The sequence below is a fragment of the Ailuropoda melanoleuca genome, chromosome 2 (genome assembly GCF_002007445.2).
Source record: "Ailuropoda melanoleuca isolate Jingjing chromosome 2, ASM200744v2, whole genome shotgun sequence".
In the NCBI taxonomy this organism is placed as follows: Eukaryota; Metazoa; Chordata; class Mammalia; order Carnivora; family Ursidae; genus Ailuropoda; species Ailuropoda melanoleuca.
The window spans coordinates 190,588,934-190,607,968 of NC_048219.1; the positions used below are offsets into that span (position 1 = coordinate 190,588,934).

General features: G+C 37.8%; 1 protein-coding gene across 13 annotated transcripts in view; it reads left to right on the forward strand.

The window, feature by feature from the left end:
- Positions 1 to 19,035, forward strand: part of SP100 (SP100 nuclear antigen) — an 86,319-nt gene that overhangs the window by 44,233 nt on the left and 23,051 nt on the right. For 7 of the 13 annotated variants that reach the window (XR_004623654.1, XM_034655339.1, XM_034655340.1 and 4 more), the window contains 5 exons: positions 313 to 366; positions 614 to 697; positions 2,176 to 2,262; positions 4,830 to 4,889; positions 5,906 to 5,959. Coding sequence is in view for 12 of the 13 variants with exons in the window: in XM_034655339.1 (XP_034511230.1) it covers positions 313 to 366; positions 614 to 697; positions 2,176 to 2,262; positions 4,830 to 4,889; positions 5,906 to 5,959 (339 nt within the window). In the remaining variant the exon portion in view is untranslated. Of the gene's footprint in view, positions 1 to 312; positions 367 to 613; positions 698 to 2,175; positions 2,263 to 4,772; positions 4,890 to 5,905; positions 5,960 to 19,035 lie in introns of all 13 variants that reach the window. The other 6 variants (XM_034655341.1, XM_034655346.1, XM_034655342.1 and 3 more) reach the window with 6 other exon arrangements.

Consider the following 19,035-nt stretch of genomic DNA (forward strand, 5'->3'; position numbering starts at 1 on the left):
GATGTAACAAACATCTTTCTTTACTACAAAAACTTTGTTCAAAATTTTTGTTATACCCTCTAAAATAAAAAAATTAATTTGTTGGCAATTTAATTGATTCACATTATGCATTTTGAATTAGGTGGGCTGGGCTAATTGATACGACACGTCGGCCTCAAAAAGTTCAATGCCACAAGTGCAATATAAGTATATTCTTCATTTGCTTAAATAGGATAAAGTAACTCCTGGAGTGGAGGGGTAGTCTGCTCTCTATGATTATTGAGGGCCCCAGATGATAGAGGCCCTGCCATCTTGAAAATGTTGCTTCCACAGACTCCCTGGATAAGCAAAGGAACTGGAAGAAGTATGTTCAGACAAGTGGAGATGGTAAGACAGAGTGACAAAGGGAGTGCCTTCCATGGCAAAGTTTCCCCCCAGCCCAGCCCTGGGGGTGGTTCCTGGAACAACCTTGAAAAATAAGGCAGATGGAGCCACAGAGTAGCCTGGTGGTAGGAATAGTCCTGCTCCTCCTACATGAGCTTCTCTTTCCAATTTTCCTTTTAAAGAATTTGGTGCTGGATTGGTTCCTAAGACACAGACTGGGACTGCTAAAGAATTTTATTTCTTTCTGCAGGGATCAGCGGTGATAACTTTTCAGAATTAAGTCATACAGAACAACCTCAGGAATCGTCTAGCTCAGTCCTAAGAAGTGGGTCAGGTAAAGAAGATTAGGATGCCAAGCCTTGGCCAGCAGAATGTCAGGAATTAAAAGCTACTGTTTCCTGATGCATTTTATTCTGAGCACCTTGAAGACCTGTATCCAGTTAATCCTGGGAGCTTCTTTTCAGCATTTTAGAAAATAGAAGGAGACAGGAAATTATTATAAATTCATGTTTATCATGATGAGTCCTGTTGAATAAATGTATGTAATTATATACTGCTGTTGTGGAAGAAATGAACAGCAAAATGGTGGTATCTTTTTAATACCTACCGTCATGCCTACTAACACTAAGATCTTTAGATTTCTATAGTGATATCTTGGTTGACATTAATGTCATTTGTAATTGTAAAAGACTCAAAAGACGACTGGTCCTGCTATGTAATTATAGACAGAAATAAAAGCTTCAGATCAACAACTTTCAAACTTTAGTATAGTTTTTGACAGATGTCCATCACACTATTATTTGATTATATTGAGTTGTTTTTTTAAAGATTTTATTTATTTATTTGACAGAGAGAGAGACAGCCAGCAAGAAGAGGGAACACAAGCAGGGGGAGTGGGAGAGGAAGAAGCAGACTCCTAGCAGAGGAGCCCGATGTGGGGCTCGATCCCGTAACGCCAGGATCACGCCCTGAGCCAAAGGCAGACGCTTAACCGCTGTGCCACCCAAGCGCCCCTATATTGTGTTATTTTAAAGTACTTTGGCAAATAAGATCTTACTGTCATCACAGTATCCTTAAGACTTAGGCAGGCTAATTCTTGTCATCCCCATTTTGGGGTGAAGAAATAGACATTTGACCAAACTGACCAATTTGACCAAAGGTCAAAAAGTATGACCTTTGTATGTAACAGGCAGAAATATAAGAGCTGTATCCTATGATCAAAGTCCAAAAAGGAGGTACAAGGGACCTGATATATAGTAGCAGCAAATGTATCAGTGCCTGATGCAAGAAAACCTATTTAACAACTATATAGATGATTGATAGATGATGGATGGATAGATAGGTAGATAGATAGATAGATAGATAGATAGATAGATAATAGATAAATAAAAATGAAAATCATAAAGAAAAATAAGATGGTAGGAGAGGTGCCAGCTATAAGGCATACAAAATACCTAGAAGGACAGAACCAAAAAGGGATGAATAGAGAAATAAAAAGGCACAGAGATTAAGAACATCACAGATGAAAAGAGAGAAAACAATGCAGAGGACAAGAGAAATCAGGGAGAGACACTCACAGAATCAAGTGATGGAGATAGAAATGTGTAAGGGAAATGGTCAGAAAACTGAGAAATAAGGAGGAGAATGATGTGTGGCCAGATAGAAAAGGTGACAAGCACATCTTTGTTGGATATAAGATGTAATCACTGGAGTGGGTGTTTCCTCAGCTCCTCTGAACAGTGACTATAAATGAGCTTGACCACATCAAAGTGGTCACTGTCTATAGTCTGTCATTTCCTTATTGCTCTTCAGTGTCCTGTGAATTCAAAGCTCTTCAGAAGAATAAAGGAAGAGAGTCAGAAGAGATGCCAGCCTATAAGCATCTGATGGAGAAGCCAGTTATGATATTAATTATTAATTATCTTTGTTTTCCTGTCTGCAACGAGGAAAAGCTCTTCTTTCTTTACCTTACCTCTTCCCCAAAAACATAGCATGTACATGCACCCACAAAAGCACACACATACGCACACACACTCCCATACATAGACTTGTGCATGGACTGGGACTGCTTTCAACAGGCTTAAGGGAGCCAAAAGAGAGAGAAGAGTTGTGTCCTGAATGGAGGGAAGTGACACTGAATGGATAATGTAAGGAGGAAGAACGGAAAAGATAGGCTGGGGTCTCCAAATGGAAAGACATCTGATCTTTTCAAGTGAACGTGGAATCCAAATATCACCAGATTCGGGAGTGTCGTGGGGGAAGAGTGATGATTTTCAAGATACCTCTCAAAAGTTGTACCAGAAGCATGGTAATAAAGACCATGACTGACTGAGTTTTGCAATGTAGAAAGTCCACAGGGAACTGGGAAAAGTAATAGTGGTCCACAGTGTAGTCAGTGTCAAAAAAGTAGGCATTTGGTCGTGATGATAGTAGTAGTCTGTGAGATGAAGCTAAATATAGATAAAGAAAATATAAAGACAAAGATGGTAATTGTAAAAACAGCCCAAAGATCAAGATAAGATTAAGAGAAACAGACTAGAAGCAAAGAGAAAATGGAAAAGGAAGTGACAGTAGAAAGAGGATTACTTCAACAATAAAACTAGATCCAGGGATAGAAGCATAGGAAAATAAATGGAGTGAGGTATATGTATACAGAGTAATAAGTGGAGAGGAGAGAGAGGAGGCACACCATATGGAAAACCATATAGAGAACCATATATAAAAAGAGTAAAAGATGAGAGAAAAATGGCAGAGTGTAAAAGGAAGAGAAGCAAGACAGAGAAATTGTGGGATCTGAAATGGTCAGGAGACAAAAGCAATGTTCAAGTAAGGGGTGGTTCACAGTGTTCACAGTAGCAGTGAGTTTTCAGGGCAAGATGTTCCCAAGTATCAGTGTCCCCTATAACTCACCCAGATTACAAAAGACGTCACCCAGGCATTTCATCTACTCTTATAGTTTCATCACCATCCACAACTTAATAGTTCCTAAGCATATGTATATATGCATATATATGTATATATGCAGCCCAGCCCTGTTCTCTAAGCAGCTAAGCTCATCCATCCAAACGGCAGAATGATCTCTGTCCAAGGTCCTGCAGGTCCGAGCCTTCACCACTTTAGGTGACTTTCAAAACCTTCGAACTCAACCTTTCCACAACTGAGCACATCACGCCCCTAAAACAGCATCTGCTCCTCCAGTGTTTTCTGTTTCTAAAACACACTATTAATTGCCCCATTCTTTCAAGCTGTAATTCACAGAGTCACCCATGACACCATTGTCTCCTCAACTGATACACCACATCTATCATCTAACTCTATCAATTTCTTCTTTTTAAGTGTCCAACCTGTCCCTTCATCTCCATTCCCAATGCCGACACTCGAATCCACGTCTATATCACTTCTCACTTGAACTAGTTCTACAGGGTCCTGTTCTCCTCCTAATCTTGTTCCCACCAAATGTATTCTAAGTGATTTAGCTGAATTGATCTTTCAAAACTGCATCCAATGTCCTCTAACTTCCTTTAGAATTAAGTCAATTCTCCTTCACGTAGCCTCCAAAGCCACTTACCTCAGGGCTCTTGCCTCTTTCGCCATCCTCATCAATGCTCCTTATTCTTTCATTTCATGCTCAGATATACTAAACTCCTGGTGGTTACTTGCTTTTGCTGAATCTAGACCTTTGCACATGCTTCTTCATGTTTCAATACATTCACTCATTTGTTTCTGTGTCGATTCCCTGGTTGCTCCTAAGATTGACAAGCACTGATGCTTCAGTAGTCTTGTGTCTGAATTATTATCAGCACTTATCTCAGCACTTGGCACCTGAAAGAGGCTTAGGAAACTTCTTGAGTGAGTGAAAAATATTGTTCACCTCCTGTATTCCAACATTTGGAAATTTGTCTGGCAAAAGCTACTTTTTTATGGTATTTATACAGAATATTTACAAAATCTCTTCCAATAATTGAATTCTATATATACATATATAAATATAATAAATAATATTTCTGGAAAAGGATAATATCATAAAGTAAATATAAGAGAATATAAAAAATGTCATAAATTTGCATGGAGCACTGGGTGTTACATGCAAACAATGAACCATGGAACACTACATCAAAAACTAAGGATGTACTGTACGGTGACTAACATATCATAATAAAAAATGTCATAAATGGATAGATGGAAAAAGCATATAAAGAAAAAGTAGGAGAACAAAACTACAGATTTAGGGCAAAGAGAAAAGGATAAAAGAGAAAAAATAGATTGAAAGGAAGGGACAAAGACAATGGGGAGCGAACAAAGAAAGAGATTTCAGAGGTAGAGACATCCTTTAGTGGAGGGATGGGGGAAGGGAGGATCATTGGAAGAGAGGAGATGCAAATGAGAACTCTTTCCAAATCATAATTTAGGAGCAGAGCCAAAAGGACTTGGAAATCAAAAGTGTTCCTGTGTCATGTGTTTTTCAGAAGGTACTTCAAGAGGTCAAAGAGCAAGGGCTGAGAGTAGCCAAGCATCTGACATAATGGGTAAGGCTGCCCAAGGGTCTTGGGGTGGGGGTTGTTCTTTGGATACCACAGACCCTGGGTATGTACTTGATCAGAGTTCAAGAACACCAGGCAGCTCAATAATGGAATGGCCAGTTATGGAAATGGAGGCTCATAGGGCCCTAGGCTGCAGGATGTCAGGAGTCTGAAATCAGAGCTTTTGTTTCCTGCTGCACCTGACTCCTGGCCCACTTTGATAAGGAAGGGGTATATCCATGCCAGAATCCTGTTCTCTGCATTTGCTTGACCTGAGCCTTTTGGGAATGGCAGAGAGGCAAGAGATACTTACAGAGTCATGTTAAACAGGGTGGGCCTTGTGGATTTACATGGGTGATCTAGTAGAAATACACTGGTAAAAATGGCAGTATCTCATTTACTATATTAGTGAATCACTACTAAAGTATTGGATTTATACAGTGACATCACCATTGTCCATGGAACGAAGAAATCCACGTGTTCTTCAGTTGGTCGATAATAGTATCACTTTGTCACAACCTTGGAAATCCTCAAAAGACAAATAGTCCTGTTACCTGTCAGGAAAAGAAGGCCCCAGATAACTATTCTTAAACTCAGCATATAGTTCTAAAGGATACCCTCCAGTATGTTGACTAATACAGTGATTTCTCATTAACTTTTGTGAATAAGATCTTATTTAATTGTCATAAAAAAATTTAAAGCCTGAACAGGATAACAGTTGCTATCCCTGTTTCATGAACGAGGAAACTGATGTCCTTAAGAAATTTAGAGCCTAAAAAAAAAAAAAGAAAGAAAGAAAAAGAAAAGGAAATTAAGAGCCTTTTCAAAGTCCCAGAGAAATAAAGGAAGACCTTAGATATCAATTCGGTACCTGTTTCCTTTAGAAGGAAGGCAGAGAAATGATACTCAGATCATTTATAAACTCATTATAAACTCAAGCCTTCCACAGTGTGAATTGTCATAAGATTTGTAACTTTTATTTATAAACTACAGTTCTATGACCACCACCTATTACTTTCTAGATACCACGGATATTGGAAACAACTCTGCTTCGGGAAAACACAGGGAGAAAAAAAGTAAGAATGAATAAAAATTTGCTTGATTTTTATGTTACAAATGAAGTGTGTTTTAATGCTAAGACTTATCATTATTTTTTATACCGTTCATAAGAGAAAAAATGAATGCCTTTTAAAGTAACTATTTTTTTCCAAAATGGTCATATCTTCATGTTGTGTTTTATTCTGATTTTAAAATATGTTTCTTATAAGCATTGGTATATGTCTTCCCAGAATTTTTCTATGCATGTATTAACTCAGTTTGGAATATATTTTTATATATCTTAATATGATAATTCTATACATATTTTTCCTTTTCTTGCTTTTTAAAAATTGATATATCATACCCAAGCAGTAAAAACATTTAATGTTTTAATTAACTTTTAAAAGTCTTCTTTGATGCTTTCACATGCACTAGTCTTCATTTTAGGGTGGTCGAGCATTTTTCATTTGTTATTGGTCATTCGTTTTTCTTCTTCTTTGAAGTCTTTGTCATAGAGCGCTGTGTCAGTTTCCTGTTGTGGTGTTGGTATCTTTCCTACATTGCTGAATGAATATAGAAGAGGTTATTTGATGTATACATTAAATCCTCGTCATATGTGTTGCTACTATGTAGTCCCATTTGTTTTCCTTTTATTTAATTAATTTATTTATTTTAATTTAAGATTATTTATTTATTTTAGAGACAGAGAAAGCGCGAGTGGGGGAGAGAGAATCCCAAGCAGACTTCCCTCTGAGCACGGAGTCCTACTAGAGGGCTCAATCTTATCACCCTGAGATCATAACCTGAGCGGAAATCAAGAGTCAGATGCTTAACTGACAGAGCCACCCAGGTGCCCCTGTTGCTTTCCTCTTAGGTTTGTTAATGGACTCTTTTGTCCTAGAGACATAAATTTTTAGGTAGTCAAATTTGTCAGCTTTTTTCTCTCTGGGTCTAGGGTTTCCCATCATTTTCAGAACAGCCATTTCTAGCTGAAGATTTAAAAATATATATTGTTCCATATTTGATTCTAGAATCAAATGTATGAATTACCTGATCATTTTTAATGTTTACACCTATAATTCCGTGGGTTTTGCCTCTTTGCTTTTATGTGAGGTCGGAATTTCAAAAATATTCTCCACGCTATTACACTGTGATTGAATTGCCACTTTAATCATGCAGTGCCTTTACTTGTCTATATATTAGATTTTGTTTTGCAATCAAAGGGACTACAGAAACGAAGAGAGAGCTCAGAGGTGACTCACGGGGGGTGAATTTTAGAATCAGCTCAAGAAGATCCCCCCCCCTTCCCAAGTTGACTAGAATCTCAGATTAGAAATACACTGGGTGTTATATGTAAGTGATGAACCACTAAATTCTACATCTAAAACCAATTTTACCATATATGATAACTAACTAGAGTTTAAACAAAAACTTGGGAAAAAAAGAAATGCACTGAAAATGCAGATCAATTTTGGGAGAACAGAGATTTTACCCACTTACTCACATCTTATTTAATGTTCTTCCAATAAGAATTTTCTTACACTTTTTAAAAAGTCTTATATGATGTACAAATTTGTTTGTTGCTATGAATATCTTTTTTTCCCTATTACATAATACCTGGAGTGAATTTAAATGAGACAAGGCTCTCAAAATCTTTATTTAACTAGGAAATCTGTGGTCATTTTATTACCTATTTGCATGTGAGGAACTCAGAATGCCAAGGATGTTTTCTAATTTAATATAAAATCTTATAAGCATTTATACAGTTTAGGGATCCAGATATCAGTGAAAATATGATGGCCACTATGAAGTTGTTGAATCACTATTTTGTACACCTGAAACTGGTGTAACACTCTATGTTAACTACACTGGAATTAAAATGAAATTCTAAAAAATATGATGGCCCAGCCCAGAAATTATCAAGACAGTCAATCAGAATTAAGGTTTCTTTGGAACTGTTTTCATGAGAAGTAATAATTTCTAATTTGGGGGAATATTACAAGACCCATTTGAATTAACTCTCCCAAGGACACATTTTTATTAACAGAGAAAAGAACAAATTGGTAATGGTTACAAATAGGCATATATCCATATTTTATAGGAGAATAAGACTTACCTTTTTATGAAATTTCTCAATTTAATGCTTTGTCAAATCATATTCTTTATATTAGTTTATGGTGCAGAATGCTTTTTCTCCTTCCACAGCTATAGGTCAAGAGGGACTTTCCCTCCATCTCTTTCTGTAATTCCTTCTTAGTGTGTGTGTGTGTGTGTGTGTGTATATATATATATATATATATATATATATATATATATAAAACAAGCAGGGGAGAGGCAGAGAGAGAGGGAGAAGCAGACTCCCTGCTGAGCAGGGAACCTGACTCAGGGCTCCATCCCAGGACCCTGGGATCATGACCTGAGCCGAAGGCAGACACTTAACTGACTGAACCATCCAGGCACCCGTCCTTGTTAGTTATAAAAACTTACGTTTTTCAGATCTCATGTCTGGATTTCATTAGATAGCCATATAAGAAATGCAAGCCAATAGAGTTCAGAAATAAATAGTTGGCAGAAAATAGAGAAGGGCCTGAAAAGGATTTTACCCAAAAACAGCAAAATAGGTACATAGAAATTTTTTTTCTCCTATAGCTTCCTATCTTATTTCTTAAATCTGAATCAGCTTGATTTTATGTGTTTTTTATTTTCAGATTTCCTTTCTTGTCTTCACCTAAATACATAATGTGAATGATTTGTTCAGTGTTTAGGTGATGATGATTATGATACCTTTATTTATTTATTTATTTATTTATTTATTTATTTATAGATCTATTCATTTGAGAGAGAGAAAACACAAGTGGGGGAGGGGCAGAGGGAGAGGGAGAAGCAGACTCCCTGCTGAGCAGGGACCCTGACTCAGGGCTCCATCCCAGGACACTGGGATCATGACCTGAGCAGAAGTCAGACAGTTAACCGACTGAGCCACCCAGGTGCCCCCATGATACCTTTTTTTTGTTTGTTTTAAAGACTACATCTTAATAATATTATATACACATTATTACTTATGGGCTAAGTATTATTCCCAGCATCACTAAGATACTTTCTAAATTTTTTTCTTTTATCTCCAAATACTGACGACCCTTCTTATCTACATTCCATTTACAGAACTCATCCTGAAAAGCGTCATCATACTTCCCTTTCTACTGCTCTGTCTACCCACTGCACCCTCCCGACCCTTCCACAGCTTCTCTTTCCTTGTCAATCAGGACACATCTATACTGACAACCACCAAAACTCAGTCTCCCCTCACAGTACTTATTTTGGGTGAGGATGCACAGACCTCAAAACTGCCCATGATTACTTACTGGAGTAGCTGAGGAATTTGGCAGAATGGAAGGAAAAGTCAGATTTGGGGGCAATATGAGTGTCCCCCCCAGTCAGGGGTATGGAAGGCTTCGGTAGAGAGGTCAAGATTTTGAAAGACTGGACAATCACATGCTCATTCTAAAGACCGGGTAGAACTTGCTGGCTGCAGATGAAGTCCCCTTAGCTCAGCCTGAAGGATATGGCAGGACAATTCACAGTGACCCCTACTTCCACAGACTAAGGGGATGAACCCAGAGCTCCCCTTCTTTTTTAAGATCTAAGTTTCACCCAGAGGCAGAGTCAAGGATGTCACTTGCAGCATGGCTCAAGGCATAATCACAACACTGGTTCTCAGTGACACTTGGGGCTGATGGACGTAGCCCCACAATGCAGACATCTTGGGTGTTAAATGCAAGGTGAGAGGCTCCATATTTCCCCACGATGATGAAACAGAGAAGGGCTAATTCTGCAAGGTTAGGCCAGTGTTGTACCCCAAATATTTAGGGTGTTTTCCTTCTTTATCTGTCCTTGCCCCAGGTCAAATGTACTGGCATCACAGGAGTTCCTTCTTCCTGCTACATGGCAGGTGAGAAAAGACTCTGCATTAGAAATAGTTAAGCCTTTACATATTGATGCATCCAAGAATATGTCAGATGGGTAATTTAAATGAATAAATTAATTCTCTTTGTGAAAAATTGAATCCATATACATAATTGTACAAAATATGTACTTAAAGCTAGAAAGGAAAAACACAGTAAAATCAAGGGAGGGATAAAGAAATGTCAGAAAACTACAAATTACAAGATTGGCATGTGGGTTTTTTGTTTTTTGAGAGAGAGAGTGAGCTCACATGCATGCATGAATTTGGGGAGGGGCAGAAGGAGAGGAAAAGAGAGAATCTTAAACAAGGCCCCACACTGAGCTCCATCTCACGACCCTGAGATCGTGACCTGAGCCAAAATCAAGAATCGGAGGCTTAACTGACAGAGCCACCCAGGCCCCCCTGGTCCCTTTCTTTGAAGATTGGTGATTTTTGATTGTCGACTCTTTGTTATGGATAGTGATGTCATAATCAATGTTGTTGGTTAATGAAGGTTCTCTGTAGATCCCATTATGAAGGTGAGGCTACCTCTGGACTGCATGTTCCCAGGAGGGCTGTAAAGATTGACCATAGCTGGGGGGACCTCCTGGCCTCACAGGAGAGGCAGGGGGAGGTAGCATGTGTGGAGAGCAGTGGTGGAAGGGGAGGCAGACCTCTTCCCAGGAGCCTGGGCCTGAAGGGATCTGAAGGGATCTGTCCCTGACAAGTTGGTTTCTCCAGTCAAGAGGATGGAGCTGGTGTGGCTTGTCTAAGGGTGGCCTGCTGTGATCACCTGATCATGGCCTTTCTGATGGGGTTGTTGGCTGCCTCTTACCTCCTAACTCCTGGCAGGCTTTGGCATCTGTGTGATCAGGTGAGTAAGCTAGGAGAATATGGTCCTTTTCAGGCCATGTGGATGAATGCACTCTTAATCTTTTGAGACACCACAACCTCCCACTCACTCTTCCCTGGTGCACTAATAGCTCTTTCCTAGTGATTTGGTGGTGGTGGTAGTGCTGATGGTGGTGTTGTTGGTGGTGGTCCCTTCTCAACTTCCTGATATCTGCATATTGAATGCCCCTGGGTTTGGACCTGAGTGCTTTCCTCATCTCTAACTATACTCTCTCCCTAGAGATTTCATCTAGTCTGGTAGCTGTAAAGTCCTTCGATATGTTAATGACTGCCAATTATATTTACCTTCCTCTAATCCCTTTCTTGAGCTATCAAATCATAGACCCAACTTCTTACTCCAAACTTCCACTTGCGTTCTAATAGGTGTGTCAAATTTGACATGTCAGATTTCTTTATTTCGGTCCCAAACCTGTCACTCACGACCAGTCATCCTTATCTCAGTAAATGGCATTACATCTACTCAGCTGCTTGAATCAAAAATGTAAGAGATATGCCTGATTCTTCCCTTTTCCTAACCACTCCCCATATTGACTCATCATCAGGTTTCAAACTATATATCAAATTTGTCCATTCTTTTTCTGCTTTGCCACTTCCCCAGTTCAAGCTCCATCATCTTGCATATGGAATACTGCTGAGTCCTCTTACCCAGTCACTCTGCTTCCATTCTTGCCGCCTATAATTCATTCTTCACTCAACAGCCTGCCACCCAACTGCTTACACCCTTTCAGTGGTTTCCAGCTAAACCTAGAAAAGCATTACACAAGCTGCCCTTGATCACCTCTTAAATCCTATCCCTCACCATTCTTGCTCACACATGCTACTCTGGCCCCTGTGAACAAACTAAGTTTCTGCCTCAGGACATTTGCACTTTCTTTTGACACTAATAAAATGCTTTCCCTCTCAGGTATCTCCTCCTCAGAGAGGCCTTCCCCGATCCCCATTTCTGAAATATCTCCTCCAGCCTGTTTCACATTATCCTTTGACCTGTCTTTTCATCATGTTTTTTTATGCACAGAAGGTATGATCTTTGTGTGATCTAATTTGTCTGTGTTTTCCCTTATGACTGTGCTTTTCAATCTTGTTTTAAGAAATCTTAACATAACCTAAGGCTACCTTTCAGGTTACCTTTTCATACATTTCCTATTTTACTGAACATCTAAACCAATGAAGGACAGAATCCAGGAAATACTCTCTCTTCCATTTCTAAGATGAACAATTTTTTTAAATAGCTCTTCAAAGGATCCCCACCAGGATCAGGACCCAGTTAACCATAGTGGAGACCAACCCAATTGGCTTTCTCTCCTGCTCTTTGCCTCTTCCCAATTCCCTACTTTGGATTCTTGACACAGTTTCACAAGTAAACTTCCTGAACACAAACCCTTATCTCAAAATCTGCTTTTGAGAATACCAGGCTAAGACATTTCTATTTCTTTTCTCATTTAATCCTTTGGGAATTGATTTTTTTTAGTGTAATATGAGGTAGGGGTCTAATTTTTTTCCAACATGGATAACCAATGATCCCAGCTTCTCCAGTTACTCCAATATAATATCACATGGGGCATGGATCATGCTACCATATGTCTATATGGTTTTGTTGGGGGGCTTTCTAGTCTGATCCATTGCTCTATCTAATTCTGCTTCGATACATAGCACATTCTAGTACTATAATTTCATAATATCTTGATATCTGGTTGAGCAAGTTTCTTTCAATTTATTTCTTTTTTAAAATTATCTTAGCTATTTTAGGGGCACCTGGGTGGCTCAGTCGTTAAGCGTCTGCCTTCAGCTCAGGGCGTGATCCCAGGGTCCTAGGATCGAGCCCTGCAGGGCTCCCTGCTCTGCTGGGAGCCTGCTTCTTCCTTTCCCACTCGCCCTGCTTGTGTTCCCTCTCTCGCTGGCTGTCTCTCTCTCTCTGTCAAATAAATAAATAAAATCTTTAAAATAAATAAAATAAAATTATCTTAACTATTTTGGACATTTTCTCTTTCATATACATTTTGGTAGCATCTTGTTGAGTTCCCATGAAAATCCTATTGAATTTTTATTGAAATTGCTTAGGATGAATTTGGAAAAAATTGACATTTCTAAAATATTGAGTCTTCCAATTCATGAACATGATATATCTCACTACTTATTTATTCTGTTTTCTTGTAATATTCTTCATTTATTCAACAAGTAGTTATTGCCAAAGCTGCCCAATAGGGGTAAAGAAGTCAACAAAATCTCATTAAACTTAAATTCTGGCAGGGATAATATAGACAATACGTAAATAAATATATAATATTTTAAATGCCTCTGATTACCACTGAAAATCTCATTTCTTACCATCCTTTTCTTCACACACCATTCTGGCCTCCTTGAACAAATTAAATAATTTTCTGCCTCAGGACCTTGGCACTACATCAAATGCTTTTCCCCTCACCTCAGCTCAACCGAGGAGAAAATAAAGCATAATGGAGGTATAGAGTGACAGAAACCATGTCTGGTATTTTCACTGTAAGCATCTTTGCTGTAGATATTTTTGCTACAAACATTTTTTTCCACGTAGCTAATTGGCTATAAGGCAATTTTGCCATTAAAAATTTTTTTAAATAACTGGTTGACAGTTTGGTTTCATTTCTTCATTGACTCACTACTCACGTTTTTCTATTATATAAATTGTAGCCTTCAGAATGGTCTAACAGTGGTACACTTTGAACACACATTTCCCACAGAATTTTGGAATGTCTGTCAATGGACATGTAACAATATGCTGAGAAAATACAACAATGCAGAAAGCTTTCACAATGCAATACAAAGCTCAGTTACAGGTATGCATCCCAGTATTCGGAAACTGATGGAAGAAATTATAGTGAAAAAAGAAAAAATGCGATGCTGAACAAGGAGACAAAACAAGCAAAAATGAAATGTATAATACTATGAGCAAAAGACTTTGAAGACAAGTGCTTGGGTATAATCCACAAAATAAAATCGGTTACTTGTGCAGTATTGCCATGAATAGTATAGTGCCATGCACTATACATTTTGAATATATTCAAATATTTTTTAATTGCCCGAAAAAGTCCTTTGAATTTTGTTATTCATTTTTCATGTTTCATTATGTCCTTTTTAATGAACATCCCTCTTTTATTTTTCATGATTTTATCTTTCATGGCAAAATTGCCTTATGGCCAGTTAGTTAAGCAGCAAAATGTTTGCAGTGAAAATGCGTGCAGCAAAGATGCTTACTGAGGAACAGCCTAGCACCAGCAGAAACATGCCATCTTATATGGGCAGTGAGAGCCTCACTGACAAGCTGAAACATAAGTAGATGTCGAAGAGGTGAGGGAATAATCGATGGTACTGAGGCTAAGAAGACCTCAGGGCAAAGGCTGAGGCAAGATGCGTGGGATCTTTCGAGGAATGGCAAGGGGACTACTAGCTAGGGAGGGAGAGAGGGGTGAGTGGAAAGTGGTTTTTAAGGTCATGTAGACCTCATAGGCCATGATAAAAACTTTGGATTCTTGTCTCAGTAAGAGGAAAAGACACTGGAGAGTTTTGAGCTAGGGAATGGTGTAATCTCAGTTAAGTTTTTTTTGTTTGTTTGTTTTGTTTTTTTTTTTTTATTTATTTATTCGACAGAGATAGAGACAGCCAGCGAGAGAGGGAACACAAGCAGAGGGAGTGGGAGAGGAAGAAGCAGGCTCATAGCAGAAGAGCCTGATGTGGGGCTCGATCCCATAACGCCGGGATCACGCCCTGAGCCGAAGGCAGACGCTTAACTGCTGTGCCACCCAGGCGCCCCTCAGTTAAGTTTTTAAAGGATTGCTCTGTAAGCCACATGGAGAATAAACTTTAGGAGGGTGGGATGAGACATCAGTAGGGAGGCTGTTGTAATGACCTAGGCAAGGATGGTGCTGGAGTGGGCTAAGTGGGTAGCAGTGCACGTGTTCAGAAATCAGCAGGTTCTGAAAACACACGCATATAACACACCAACACATATAAATGTATATTTTTTAGGTTTCATTTATTTACAAATATATAATTTATATTATATATAAATATATATAATATAAAAATCGAACTTTACATCAGAATCAGGGGATGTACTGTATGGTGACTAACATAATATAATAAAATAAAATTAATTATAAAAAAAATAAAAAATAAATAAAATAAAAAAAAAAAAAGAAACCAGGGATGTACTGTATGGTGACTAACATAATATAATAAAAAAAACATTAAAAAAAAAAAACCTGGGAGACTTATCAGTTCCAGCTATTTAGGGAAATTTCTTTCCAGTCATTAGCTGACCACTAAAGTGAGCTGAAACTTCAGGGTCCGCCTGCCAAAACACACAGACTTTACAGAATTAGTTCAGAAAAAAAAAAATCACCAAATAAGCAACAAAAACCAACAGGAGTAACAACCAACAGCAATAACAACAAACTTTGGGTAAAGCGGGATATCTGATCTCCGGGGTTACCACATAATATTTAAGACGTAGGTCTTTAAGAAAAAATTACCCGACATGCAAAAAAAAACAACCAAGTGTGGCTCCGTACTCAGGAAACATAGAAACTGAGCCTGAGGAAGACCAGACACTGGAATTCTTAGACAAAGACTTTAAATCAGCTATTTTAAACATGTTTAATAAAGCCATGTGTAGAGAAGTAAGAAAATGATTTCTCACCAAAAAGCAAATATCAACAAAGAAATTATTTAAAAAGGACCAAATATAAATTCTGAGAATGAAAAGTACAATATTTGAGAAAAAAAGAGAAAAGTATAATATTTGAAATAAAAAGCAATGAAAAAAATGGATGGACTCTGAAAACACATTGCTTGTGTGCTCATACGCACCTATCCACATGTACGTACATATACAGCCAGTTTTCATTATTCGGAGTAGATATGTTCTATAAAGTCACCCCAAACTCAGAAGTTGCTAATTTTGAACCATTGCTTCTAGAGGAAGTACAGGGTTATGTTCCTGTGAGCCTCTGTCCACACATACTAGTCAATATATACCTTTGTATTTTTGAGAGTGCTTCTCTTCAAAGATATCTTGCTTAATATACATGTTAATTCATAAATGTTGAACTCATAGCCAACAGCACTACAATGCATGCCTGGAAAAGCTTATCTAACACACAGATTTTCTCCATAAGGCACATCACAACCTTTTCGGAATATGAGATAAGACATCAGCATGAGAACACGACCTTTAGGAACGTGACATAGCACATCAGCACTGCTACCATTTTAAACAACAAAATGACCAGCAGAAGCACTAAATAAATGTGCCATCAGTGACGAGTGATCCACGGCTCTGCCCATGTCTATGAATGACCATAAAAGTGCCATGAGTATTGATGTGAGGATTAAAGATAAATTTTTGTAAGTGGGTGAGTTCACAGATAAGGAATCCGTGAATAATGAAGACTGACCATATGCATGTATTTTTTATTTTTCCTAAAATCAGTGTTTTTTTAAATTAGATAATCTATAGGTTCTCATAGGAAATATTTTCATTATTGTTATGTGCTAGATAGTCTGAAATTTGGATTTGTCTTTCCTCTTTGCCCCCAAGTGGGAAGAAATCTACATTCTCTATTTTTTGGACATGGAGTTGAATATGAATTAATCATTTTAATCTTGTTAACTGTATTAATTGGGCCTCCTCATTTTGTGTACTTGACCTCTTATGGACTAAGGGAGGTAGAAATAAAGTTGCTACTAGGAGTAGTTGCTACCTATTTTTCATTGTATCTCCCGTAATTACTACTGGCTTAAAACGTTTGGGCCTGAATTACATTTCCTTTGGTATTCAGACCTGACTCCCTGGTTTCTTTTTGTTGATGTATGCTGAATATACTTTTGTTTATACATTTATTTTCAACATTTGTAAAATATCTTTTTCCATGAGTCTTCTGTATAGGATTAAAAGTTGGAGTTTAGGGGCACCTGGGTAGCTTATTTGATGAAGCGTCTGCCTTTGGCTCAGGTCATGATCCCAGGGTCCTGGGATCGAGCCCCACACCAGGCTCCTTGCTCAGTGGGGAGTCTGCTTCTTTCTCTACCTGCTGTTCCCCGTGCTTGTGTGCTGTCTCTCTGACAAATAAATTAAAAAATCTAAAAAAGTTGGAGTTTACTCTGTAATTCAATCTCAAAATCTTTATTTAAATAAGTGAGTTACATCCATTTACTTTTATTGATAGGACCAAAATGCATGGTCTTGTTTCTGTCATGTTAATTTATATTATATATTCTAGTGTCTTGGATATTGAAAATGTCGACACTCTACATTCTGTCTCCTATGCATTTATGTGCATATGTGTACTTCTGATAGGAAAGTTCGCATTTCTGTTCCAGTGGTTGCAGCTGGGTACACGGCTACCTAGCTAGACTAAACCTCTCAATCTTCCCTGTGGCTAGCCCTGGCCTTGTGACTAAGTTCTGGCCAATGGCCTCTGAGCTGAAGAAATGTGAGCCACTTCTGGGTTTTCCCCTTAAAAAAAATGAATGGTTGAATTATACTCATTTCTCATCTTTTCATTGGTTGGGAGTAAGTATATATTTCTGATATTTAGAAATGTTTGTATTTTTGTTCTAGTGATGATTACTCTTAGAATTACTTTTATATACTCTTTAGGTGGTACCCATTAATTTCCTACACCTAAAATTAATAAATTTCACGTGTCCTATTCCTCTGCCCACTCTTTCCTCTCCCACCCAATAATGTTACTTTTTAAATTTTTTGTGTCAAATAGTTTCTTTAAATTTTAATTCCTGTATAGTTAACATACAGTGTTATGTTAGTTTCAGGTGTACAATATCGTGATTCAACAATGCTATATGCTACTCAGTGCTCATCGCGATAAGTGTGCTCATAATCCCCTTCACCTAATTCACCCCTCCCCCATCCACATCCTCCTTGGTAACCATCAGTTCGTTCCCTGTACTTAAGAGTCTGTTTTTGGGTTGTCTCTTTTTTTTTTTCTTTTTTCATTTGTTTTGTTTCTTAAATTCCACAAATGAGTGAAATCATATGGTATTTGTCTTTGATTTATTTCACTTAGCATTATACTCTCTAGATCCATCAAGATGTTATCTTCATGTGTGTCTTTCAGCTCTTAGATGTGCTTGATATTCCTCCTTGATTTGTCCAAATAACATGCTGTGGGTACAACAGACAATGATCTTGCTCTACCACCCATATTTCCCCCTTCCCCACACTTTTTTTGGTTATTATACCATTTCTATATTGCCAGAGCATGTATGTTTAACGTCCAGGCATGTCACCTCGTCTCCACTTTTATTTTAATCCTTTTTGCCAAAATTTTTCCAGTCTTGCCTTGGTGTGCTGAGGTGGGTCCTCAAGTAGTTTTCTCAATAATTACTCATAGGAACAACATTCCCAGAATTTTCCTGTTCAAAAGTATTTGGTTTTATTTTTATATGTGAAAAACAATTTACTCACTATTTCTAGAAGCAACTTGTAGATTTTTCTCCACTTTCCTGTGGCATTAGGTGTTACTGTAGAAAATTCTACAGCCAGTAAGATCCCCCTCCCTTGAAAATGACTTGACATTTTTTATCTAGACTGCCCATTCCATTCTTTCTATATTTTTAAAGTCCAGTCAATTTGCTCGAATATATCTCAGCGTTGATGGTTTGGAGTCAATTTTCTATGCTATAGGGTGAAAATATATGTACCTAAGTTTATTTAATTTTTTGTTATATCTCAGAAACTTTTTTCTTGAATTTATCTCGAAGTGCTTCTATTATCTTGATTTTCTTCTTTAGGAAATATGCTGACTTGTTCACTATCTTCCATTGATTATTTTCTTTCTAATCTTTCTTAATTGTTCTGAACTTCCTAGTTCCTTTTTTATAAATCTATGTCCTTCACTTTAATTTCTAAAACATCTAATCTCTTTTATCCCTTCTAAATTTGTCTTCATTTCTCCGATGGTTTTTTTTCCTACTTCATACTTAAGTTCTTGCTGTTATAAACATGGATTATAACTTCAGCTTTTCAAGGCAAACCCCTAAATTCCAGGACATACACTTGTGATTTCTGAGATCTACTTTTCCTTGACCTTTCTAACACTCCCCCCTCTTCTCTGTCAGTTCCTGCCTGGTTTCAGTTGCCTTTTGCATTTTCTTTATTGTGAATGAGAAAACCTCATGTAAATAGGTAAAAATATACTGTAAATGACTAGCATAAATGTAGGTTGTTTTTGTTGCTATTTTTGTTTTCAGTGTGATGACAGC